The sequence below is a fragment of the Podarcis muralis genome, chromosome 2 (assembly GCF_964188315.1).
Source record: "Podarcis muralis chromosome 2, rPodMur119.hap1.1, whole genome shotgun sequence".
In the NCBI taxonomy this organism is placed as follows: Eukaryota; Metazoa; Chordata; class Lepidosauria; order Squamata; family Lacertidae; genus Podarcis; species Podarcis muralis.
Genome location: NC_135656.1, coordinates 109,029,582 through 109,040,236, shown reverse-complemented (window position 1 = coordinate 109,040,236; position 10,655 = coordinate 109,029,582). Strand labels below are relative to the sequence as shown.

The 10,655-nt window shown below is 49.1% G+C and overlaps 1 protein-coding gene across 1 annotated transcript; it reads left to right on the top strand.

The window, feature by feature from the left end:
• The first annotated feature begins 2,162 nt into the window (after positions 1-2,162).
• LOC114592101 (E3 ubiquitin-protein ligase TRIM39-like) lies at positions 2,163-10,101 on the top strand. Its single transcript, XM_028719988.2, has 6 exons — positions 2,163-2,737; positions 4,090-4,185; positions 5,932-6,162; positions 7,400-7,422; positions 7,989-8,107; positions 9,458-10,101. Exons 1-6 carry the CDS (start codon positions 2,279-2,281, stop codon positions 9,964-9,966), a joined length of 1,437 nt encoding a protein of 478 aa, XP_028575821.2. The 5' UTR covers positions 2,163-2,278; the 3' UTR covers positions 9,967-10,101.
• Positions 10,102-10,655: the final 554 nt, after the last annotated feature.

Genomic DNA, 10,655 nt, shown 5'->3' with positions numbered 1-10,655 from the left:
GCTTCAGCCGTGAGTCTTTTTTGCCTTCAAAGACTCCTTATCGTGGCAGCTATTAATCACGAACTCTCTGGCTCGGCTCCCAGGCCAATTAAGCCTTGCCGGACATCAAAAGCTCTTGCCGGGGCCCACAGAAAAGCCTCTGCTTTCGCTTTTCACATACCTCTCAAACGCAGTCTGTTGCAGCTTTACTCTCCTGTAGGTGCTGTGAATCTGGGCCCGAAACCTTGTTGTTGGGAAACTGCCAGGGAGATATAGTCCATCATGGCCCCAAGCCGGCTGCCGAACGTCCATCGATCTCCCGTAGCCAGGCAGATCCAGCAGTTAGCGACACAAAGCCTCAGAAATAGTTTGCCACATTCCAGGCTTGTGCACACTGTTCTTTATCAGCAGAAACCACAGCCAGAAAGCTTGCACCGCAGAAGAGAGCATAATTTACAGACTTTATTTAGCGTTGAACAGAACAAAGGGAAAACATGACCGTTCTGAGTCAGTGACTCCGACCGACTGAAATCGAAAGGAAACAGCAAACATAAACATCCTCAACAGGAAATACGCAGACTCTGTGACTCACAAGCCTGCTCTCTCTTAAGGTGGAACGGAAATATCCTAACACTTAATTCGTTCCGGAGGTCCGTTCTTAACCTGAAACTGTTCTTAACCTGAAGCACCACTTTAGCTAATGGGGCCTCCTGCTGCCGCCACGCCACCGGAGCATGATTTCTGTTCTCATCCTGAAGCAAAGTTCTTAACTTGAAGCACTATTTCTGGGTTAGCGGAGTCTGTAACTTGAAGCGTATGTAACCTGAGGTACCACTGTAATTTTAGTGGATCTACTATGAGGTACCACTGTAACTGAAAAGCAGCTGGAGGAGCAGAAGCAGCCAAAGGCCAAAAACGCAACTGGTAGTATTTAGGGGGGGGTGACCTTTCCCCAACCTGAGGACCCCCTGGGAAACTTGCCCAAACTGGCTCTAGCCTGGAACTGGCTTTGGGGAGTGCAGCTGACCGCTGCTTGGGCCACAGCTGCGGACGGACGGCCTGAGGAAGCTTCCTCCAATACTTTGTCCATAAAAAGCAAACCCAGAGAGGGAGAGACGGGGGGGGGGGGTGTCAGCACTTTCCAGGGTTCCTCTCTACGGTGAGCTGTTGTGGTTGTAAGTTTGGGCCCCTGGTGGGGAACTGGGTGGGTGAAAGCATAGGCAAAAGCCAGGCTGCTGCAACAGGGAGACACAGGGAAGTGGGAAAGGGATCAGGTGAAGGAATTGAGATTTATCTCTATTAATTTGTATAAATGTAACTTTTGTATGGGGACGCGGGTGGTGCTGTGGGTTAAACCACAGAGCCTAGGACTTGCCGATCAGAAGGTCAGTGGTTCAAATCCCCGCAACGGGGTGAGCTCCCATTGCTCGGTCCCTGCTCCTGCCAACCTAGCAGTTCGAAAGCACGTCAAAGTGCAAGTAGAAAAATAGGTATCGCTTCAGTGGGAAGGTAAACGGCGTTTCCGTGCGCTGCTCTGGTTCGCCAGCAGCGGCTTAGTCATGCTGGCCACATGACCCAGAAGCTGTACGCCGGCTCCCTTGGCCAATAAAGCGAGATGAACGCTGCAACCCGCGAGTCGTCCGCGACTGGACCTAATGGTCAAGGGTCCCTTTACTTTTAACCTTTGTATATATAAGCTTAGTATTGCTGTTTTAAGTTGCCCGTTACTTTGGGGTAGCTCCACACACTATTGCACACGCACATTTGAAGCCCATAACCACCCCCCCCAAAAATTCTGGGAACTGTGGTTTAAGGGTACCAGGAATTGGAACTATTTGAGGGGAAAACGGCAGTTCCCAGGATTCTCTGCTTCTTGTGGATCTGCCCCTTACTCCAGGCGTGGGGGGAAACCTTTGGCCTGCCAGGTGTTGTTGAACTATTACTCCCAACAGCCCCAGCAAGCAAGCAAGCACGGGCCAATGCCGTGGGATGGTGGGAACTGTAGTCCAGCGACGTCTGCGGGCCAAAAATTTCCCCGCGACTGCTTTATGTACACTCCTTGGATATAATTTCTCATGCAGTAAGCGGTGTAGAAATAGCCACGTATTTAGCTTCCACGCGGCCCCCCTCCCCACTTCCCCGAGTTTCCTTTTATCGTGCACACCCACTTCTGGCTTTCTCCCCGCCTACTTTCGGTTTTGGGTGGCGGTTGTTTATTTTTGCACGCTTGAGCAAGAAAGAGGCAGGCGGTGCCAGCCGGGGCCGTTGCAAAAAAGCGCTGCTTCTCCCTCCTTCCTCCATGGCTACCGCCGCCGCCGCCCGCGCCCTGCGGGAAGAGCTCTTCTGCCCGATCTGCCTGGATTACTTCGGCGACCCGGTGATCCTGAGCTGCGAGCACAACTTCTGCCGCGCCTGCATCACCACCTACTGGAGCGGCCTGGGCGACAGCTGCTTCCCCTGCCCGCAGTGCAGGAAGAGGTCCCGCTCCGGGAAGCTCCGGCCCAACGCGCAGCTGGGCAAAGTGGCCGAGAGGGCCAAGGAGCTGGCCTCGCTCGCCGAGCTCCCCGGCGCCTCTCCCCCGCCGCCGGCCGGCAGCAGCAGCAGCCCGGGATCGGGGCCGGTGTGCCGGCAGCACCAGGAGCCGCTGAAGTTGTTCTGCCGGGCGGACGAGGCTCTCATCTGCGTGGTCTGCGACAGATCCAAGGAGCACCGATCTCACGCGGTGGTCCCCGCGGACGAGGCAGCCGAGGAGTACAAGGTAAATTCAGCGAGAGGAGCGGCGCCTTCCCACGAAGTTCCAGTCGGAAGGAATGACACACACACAAACCCGCAATCAGTCAAGTTCATTGCCTTCAGCAGGGCTACTCGTGAGTAAGGCGAACTTTGCACGCAACCCAGAATAGTGGGAAGGATCGTAGCTTGGGGTGCGTTTGCTCCAGTGATCTCTGTTCACGAGATACTTGCATTAAAAACAAAACATTATTTTGCTTTTGGGGGGGGGGCGAGGTGAGAGATTGGGGGTGCATTTTGCACGCAAATGATTTTTTAGGAATTGCAGCATTCCTCCTTACTGCTTTATGTATCGAAACAATAAAAGAAACACACACACACAGCACATATGCAGTGTATAGCTAAAGTTACGTCATATACAGTTGTACCTCGGGTTACATATGCTTCAGGTTACAGACGCTTCAGGTTACAGACTCCGCTAACCCACAAATAGTACCTCGGGTTAATAACTTTGCTTCAGGATGAGAACAGAAATTGCACGGCGGCAGCGGGAGGCCCCATTAGCTAAAGTGGTGCTTCAGGTTAAGAACAGTTTCAGGTTAAGAACGGACCTCTGGAACGAATTAAGTTCTTAATCCAAGGTACTGGGGCCTCCTGCTGCCGCCGCTGTGATTTCTGTTCTCATCCTGAAGCAAAGTTCTTAACCTGAGTCTGTAATCTAAAGCGTATGTAACCCGAGGTACCACTGTACTTCTGCAAGCAAGTAAGAGCTTGGTGTGCGGCAGATGTTAATGGATTCCTGTCCCCTTCAGCTCCATGCAAGCATGCATTTGAAACCCTGTGCAGGAAAGAAGTTTCTCAGGGGTGGTTTTGTATTAGGGAAATGGCTAGTGGGGAAAAGAGTTAAAATATTTATTTTCCCCTCCACCTGCTTCTTCCACTCTCAGCCTCTGCCCCTCCAGTGGATTTTTCAAGTTAAAACAGGCTGTTTGGCTACTGTTTCTGTTTGCATATGGAATGCACTTTGGCTCTTAGGAACGGTTGCCCACGACCTGCAGTCACAGGGCATTTTGAGATGGAAAGCTTTGTAAGGGTTCACGTTTCGGGAGTCTCGCCATTGTATGAAATAGGTGCTTACAGCACCAGGTGCTTACAGGAACGCAGAACCTAGAACTAGAACTTGCAGGAAAGAGTGCACACCTTGTAAGGAGGCTTGAGGTCCTACACCTCTCAGGAGTGTTTGGGCATCCTAGAACTGTCTATGATCTGCTTGCCGTGCGCATGCCTATGGAGGGAGCCTACGGCAGGAGAACGATGCAGAAACACAGAACTGCACACTCTCTAAGCCTTGAACACCCATCTGCTTGTTGCTTTTGGCAGGGACAATTTCAACACCACCTGGCCTTGTTGAAAAGCGAGAGGGACAGCAGGGAGGTCCTTGCAGTGAACCAAGGGAAGAGGTTGGAGATGCTGCTGGTAAGTTTGCCTTCTTAGGCAAAGCTGACTTCTTCTTCTTCTTCTTCTTCTTCTTCTTCTTCTTCTTCTTCTTCTTCCCCCGCCCATTTGGCTGGGTTTACCCAGCCACTCTGGGCTGCTTTTAACAGAATATTAAAAACACAATAAAATATCAAACATTAAAAGCTTCCCTAAGCAGGGCTGCCTTCAGATGTCTTCTAAAAGTCAGATAGTTGTTTATTGCCTTGACATCTGGTGGGAGGGTGTTCCACAGGGCGGGTGCCACTACCGAGAAGGCCCTCTGCCTGGTTCCCTGTAACTTGGCTTCTTGCAGTGAGGGAACCGCCAGAAGGCCCTCGGAGCTGGACCTCAGTGTCCGGGCTGAACGATGGGGGTGGAGACGCTCCTTTAGGTATATTTGGGGCTTGAGTGACATCACTTAGAAAAGAGGCACATTTTGTGTCAGAATGTGTATGTCCATCCGGCAAACGCTGTCAGACCAGCTGGGGCGACAAATAGCAACAGCAGCTCTTGAAACAATGGTGCCGCAGATCAAAATGTGTAACTGGGTAGCGCATGTATATGTATAGTTGCCAATTAAGAGGCAAATACCAGTCTAGGCTACACAAATAGAGAGCAGTTGTGCTGCTGAATCGATAGCAAACAGTGACCCTGGTCTGTACCTTGTAGGGGACGGTTTCCCAAAATTGGGTCTCTGGCTGCTTTTGCACTGCAGTTCCCATCATCCCTGACCACTGGTCCTGCCAGGTAGGGATGATGGGAGTTGTAGTCTGAAAACAGCCAGAGACCCAAGTTTGGGAAACACTGTTGTTGAGGAAGTCGAAACAAAAAGCAGAGTTGCTGCATTTCAGACCGGGGTGGGATGTAGAGTACAGTCCTCAGCCCAAACCTTAGATCAGGCATAGGCAAACTCAGCCCTCCAGATGTTTTGGGACTACAATTCCCATCATCCCTGACCACTGGTTCTGTTAGCTAGGGATCATGGGAGTTGTAGTCAGAAAAGATATGGAGGGCCGAGTTTGCCTATGCCTGCCTTAAAGGTAAAGGGACCCCTGACCGTTAGGTCCAGTCGTGACCGACTCTGGGGTTGTGGCGCTCATCTTGCTTTATTGGCCGAAGGAGCTGGCGTACAGCTTCTGGGTCATGTGGCCAGCATGACTAAGCCGCTTCTGGCGAACCAAAGCAGCGCACAGAAACGCTGTTTACCTTCCCGCCGGAGCGGTACCTATTTATCTACTTGCACTTTGACATGCTTTCAAACTGCTAGGTTGGCAGGAGCAGGGACTGAGCAACGGGAGCTCACCCCTTCACGGGGATTCAAACTGCTGACCTTCTGATCAGCAAGTCCTAGGCTCAGTGGTTTAACCCACAGCACCATCCGCATCCCATTGATGTAAGCAAAACCCCAAGCATAAGACCCAAACTAGACATGGTGGGAAATGCATGGTGTAAGGTTGTTAGCTGACACCTGGAATCTTTTATATGCAAGTCGGATGCTTTACCACTGAGCGACAGTCCTCACAGCGGCTGAGCAGTTGCTTGTGGGAAGCCCAGTAAGCAGGATTCAAGCAAAAGGGCGCCCTCCCCTCCTATATTTTCCAGCGATTGGTATCCAGGAGTATCGCTGAACTTACTCAGCTCCGATACTCTGGTTTTGCTGCAGCAAGCAAGGAGAAAATGTGCTTTTCAATGTTACCTGTCCTTACCCTTTTGGAACGGCGCCGTTTCCCGTTCCTTCCTCCGCAGGGTCGTGCGGAAGCCGAGAGGCAGAGAACTGCCCACATGTTCCAGCAGTTAAGGAAGACCCTGCAGGACAGGGAGAGCCATGCCCTACAGGGGCTTTCGGAAGTGGCCAGCGAGCTGGAGAGAAGGCAGCGGGAGAACGAGAGCAAGATCCTGCAGGGGGCGCCGCTTCTACGAGGACTGATAGTTGAGCTGGAGCAAATTTGTCAGCGGCCAGATACTGAGCTCCTCAAGGTAAAAGCAGCGGTGTGGTGGTTCGGAGTCTTTGGTGCGGGGAGTGGGGTTGAAGACACATTGCTATTTTTGCAGCAGTGTTCCTGTCTCCACCGTCTTGGAGCTGGCCGTCAGCATGAAAGGGAGAGTTTTTAAGCCACTGCATACTCCAAAGCCAAGCGCTTTGGGAACATTGAAAACAGAAGGTGCTTCTGTTTCGAGAGAATGGTGTGTAAGATCTGTTAACGTACAATGAAACTTCCCGGAAAACACAACTATAAGTTATTTTTATTTTTACTTTTAAAAAAAATATATTTGGTTTTACATATTTAAGTTTATAATCATACCACAACACACCCAAAATTACAAGATTCTCTCAAATCTTCCCACCTTCCCCTCTGTGGGTTCTGTTGTTAAACCTTTTCTACTGCATCTTTTCAATAGTTCATATTTTTTATAAGTCCATTAGCTCCATAGTACTTGCAAATTACGAGTGTTATTGCAATCCTGCTAACGTTTTCATCTGTTTACAGTGGTCTCCAAGATAAATTATAAATTTCCCCCATCCTTTCTTAGAGTTCTGGTCTTCTTGGTTCCTAAGCTTTCTGGTCAGTTTTGCCATTTCGGCATAGTCCAACAACTTGATTTGCCATTTTTCTCTGGTAGGGACTTTATCTTCTTTCAATCTCTGGGCTAACAACATCCATGCAGCTGTCTTCGCATACATAAAAAGTCTTTTCTGCGCCCTTGGAATTCCAGCACCCACAATTCCTAATAGAAAAGCCTCTGGTTTGTTTTTTATAAAAAAGTTATTTTAAACCTTTTTTTCAGTTCAATGTATATTATTTCCCAGAATACTTTTATTACCTTACATGTCCACCATATATGATAGGAGGTGCCTTCTTTTTCTTTACATTTCCAACAGACATTTGTACCTGTCTTACACATTTTTGCTAACTTACTAGGGGCACAGTATAAGACTTGCTTCGGTGCAGCAGCCTCTAAACTCCCTGCAAACAGTTTGGAAAAAAGGCTTGGTAAATAGGTCGTCTGGAAGCACTCAAAAGCAATAGACTACAAATATACAAATTTAATAAGCCATCCCACCACAAAATTAGACTTCAACGAGAGCCCAGTTCATACATTACACCCCACCCTACCACATAGTTCCTGGAGGAATTTTGAGTTGTGAATTATGATACTGTGAAAGGGCACCCCTTAAAATTCTGCTTTCTCTCCATTTCTTTCCCTCCTTTAGGATGCTGGGGGCCTCTTGAAGAGGTAAGTAACTGTGGTTGTAAGTGTGATTCATTCTGTCAACAACTAGCCCGAGAAGCTTGTAAGCTTGTATCTACCTTCAGTCATGCTCAAAGCAGACCCGTTGAAATCAATAGATGCTGTTAATTGGAAGATAAAGGGACCCCTGACCATTAGGTCCAGTCGTGGCCGACTCTGGGGTTGGGGCACTCATCTCGCTTTATTGGCCAAGGGAGCCATGTGGCCAGCATGACTAAGCCGCTTCTGGCGAACCAGAGCAGCACACGGAAACGCCGTTTACCTTCCCCCCGGAGCGGTACCTATTATCTACTTGCACTTTGACGTGCTTTCGAACTGCTAAATTGGCAGGAGCAGGGACCGAGCAACTGGAGCTCACCCCGTCGCAGGGATTCGAACCGCCAACCTTCTGATCGGCAAGTCCTAGGCTCTGTGGTTTAACCCACAACACCACCCGCATCGTTGCTTCAATTTCAGTGCATCTGCTCTGTAGTTGAATACAGCCCAGAGTTTCTGCCAAACAGGATTATGTGCCCAGAAGCCACCTGATTTCTCTCTCTCTTTTGCGGTAGGTGCAAAAACTGGAACTTTCCAAAATGGTCGCCAGTGTCCACCATGGAATTGGAAGAGAGAATTTCCCATCTCTCTCGGAAGAACACTGCCCTGTGGGAGCATATGAACGAGATGAGAGGTTAGTACTTCACACTAACTTCTTTGCGCAACAAGACGCAGGTGCACTGTGGAACTCACTGCCACAAGAGGCACTGAAGGCCACAACTTGGCTGGTTTAAAAAAAACAAAAACATTAGTCATTCATGGAACTTCAGTGGCTATCAATTGGAACTAGCCACAATGGCTGCATCCTACCTTTGGCTCTTTCTATGTTAATAGTAGCATTGATAATGTTAGTTATATCCTAGACATGGTACTTCCAAGATGGGATGGGAGGAAGGTCTCCTCCCCCCCCCTTTTTTTTTACAATGGACATTGAATAAGTTCAGGTGGAGTTGGGTTTTTAGTGTAGAGTGGTCAGGAGAACGGGTATAGAGACAAAAGCATGCCAGGGATTACTATACCACTTCCATTATACAAAAATCCACTTATCCAAACATGAGGAATTAGTACCCCAAACCTCGCTATACACACCACAGATTCAGATATCCAAACAGTTGAATCTGCATGTAGCACGGTAAACAAATAACCGGCCTTGAGCAAGCCTTAATTTTTTGTTTTGCTGGTTTGCGGCAGCAACCATGAAACCATGGCAGAAAGGGGAGGAGGTAGATTGGACAAGTAAGATCATTTCCCCCTTCCTTGTTTGCCTTTTGCAAGGTTTCAGAGGGTTTCCCCTGTTTGTTTTGTTTTTCATTTCGGGGTCAAAACTCCATGGCCGGGAACACATTAGAAATTTCCACGTAGGAATCCAGGGAAATTGTTGACTCGTTAAGCAAATGTTTGCCTTTACAAGCAATTTCCTGAAAATGCAGTGTGTTCGGATAGCGAGATTGTATTTATATGCAGTGCTCTTTTTTTTTCTAGAAAAAGAGGTGCAGGAACTCTCACATTTTTGGGATGTAAAAAATTAAAAAATTGTCCAGTAGCACCTTAGTGACCAACTAAGTTTGTTCTGGGTATAAGCTTTTGTGTGCATGCACACTTCTTCAGATACACTGAAAGAAGTCACCAGACCCTTATATATAGTGGGAGGGTGGGGTGGGGTGGACAACCCTAAGTTGTTGAGCTTTTAGGGGCACCACAGCCACTTTTAGGGGTGCCTCCGTTGAGTTCCAGCTGAAAAACAGCCCTGTTTAGATGTAAAAAAATAAATGCCTCCAGTAACCTCCTTCCAATGGAAACCAAACATAGTAAGCACTGCACTGCTGAAACGTCTCATCGCTCAGGTAATTGGAGCGAGCGCAATAATACTAAGCTGGGCAGCCAGTTTCTCTTTTTTTTAATAATCTAGAGTGGAAGATCTTATCTGTGCATGCGCTTCATATGTGATGTAGATAGAGGCACATATTCCTCTGTGTTATTACAGAGATCATCACCTTGGATCCCGATTCAGCTCATCCCAACCTGGCGATTTCAGCTGACCGGAGGACCGTGAGCCGCAGGGATGGCTTCCCACCTTACCTCGACACTTCTAGAAGATTCCACCCCTCCTTCTGTGTTCTGGGCTCTGAGGGCTTCTTGAGCGGCCGCCACCATTGGCTGGTAGATGTGAAAGGCCGCTGCGGTTGGGCCCTTGGTGTAGCTCAGGAATCTGTGGAAAGGAAGAGGCCTGTGGTACTTCAACCAGAACGTGGGATTTGGGCTGTGGAGTTGGGGCCCTACCAGCTCCTTCCTGCAACGCCAGCAAATGTGGCAGAGCCAGAGACTCCGACCCGTAGGATTCTCGTTAGCTTGGACTATGAGGCAGGGCGGGTGATGTTCTCTGACCCTTGTAGCTCAGAAACACTCTTCACCTTGAGGGGCTCCTTCACAGAGAAGCTTTACCCTTTCTTTTGGCTGTGGTCCCCTGAGGCCTCTCTCACACTGTGTCCCTGAGGCAAAGGAGATGCTGTTGCTTGATCCCAGTCTTCTGCCCTGGAGTGATGTGGGGGAAAAGAAAGAACAACTTGCACTGGTTCACCCCCAAAACTATTTTTGTTAACTCCCAATACACAAGGTCATTCAAACTGATTCCGGGTCTGTGAGTCCTGTTGGAGCCAAATAGAACTCAGAATCTGCCATAGTCTGTATCAGGGGTTGGCAAAGGATGATGGGAGTTGAAGTCCAACAGCGGGTGGTGGGCCACACCATCCCTTGATCTATAGGCAATCGTGCATTACTAAACCCGTGTTTGCCGGTGAGGCAGAGTGCCCTGGATAGAGTGCTCCACGTAGCCTGGGGAGGTTTAGGTTCCATTCAGCACATGGTTGCAAAGTGTACTGCCTCCCTTCAAAAAGTATCGCTTTATCTCTGCCAAATCTACCTCACAGGGTTGAATAAATGGAAAATAAAGATGCACACTGCCTTGAGCTCTTGAGGTCAGGATGATGGGGGTTGTACTCCAATAACTCTGCGAGGGCACTTGCTTCAGAAGATGGATGTAGTCATAAATGAGAAGGCCCAGCGGGAGAGGGAGGTGCCTCCATCATCCTGTGTTTCCTAGTTTTCTCCTGCAAATACTCCTTAATGGTGTTTCCTCCCCCCCCCCAGCTGTGCAAAAAGTAATTAAAGTGGGACTTTGGGGT

Coding starts and splice junctions, on each gene's coding strand:
- LOC114592101 (XM_028719988.2), top strand. CDS start 2,279: ATGGCTACCGCCGCCGCCGCCCGCGCCCTGCGGGAAGAGCTCTTCTGC. Junction 2,738..4,089: donor AGGCAGCCGAGGAGTACAAG/GTAAATTCAGCG, acceptor TGCTTTTGGCAG/GGACAATTTCAACACCACCT. Junction 6,163..7,399: donor CAGATACTGAGCTCCTCAAG/GTAAAAGCAGCG, acceptor TCCCTCCTTTAG/GATGCTGGGGGCCTCTTGAA.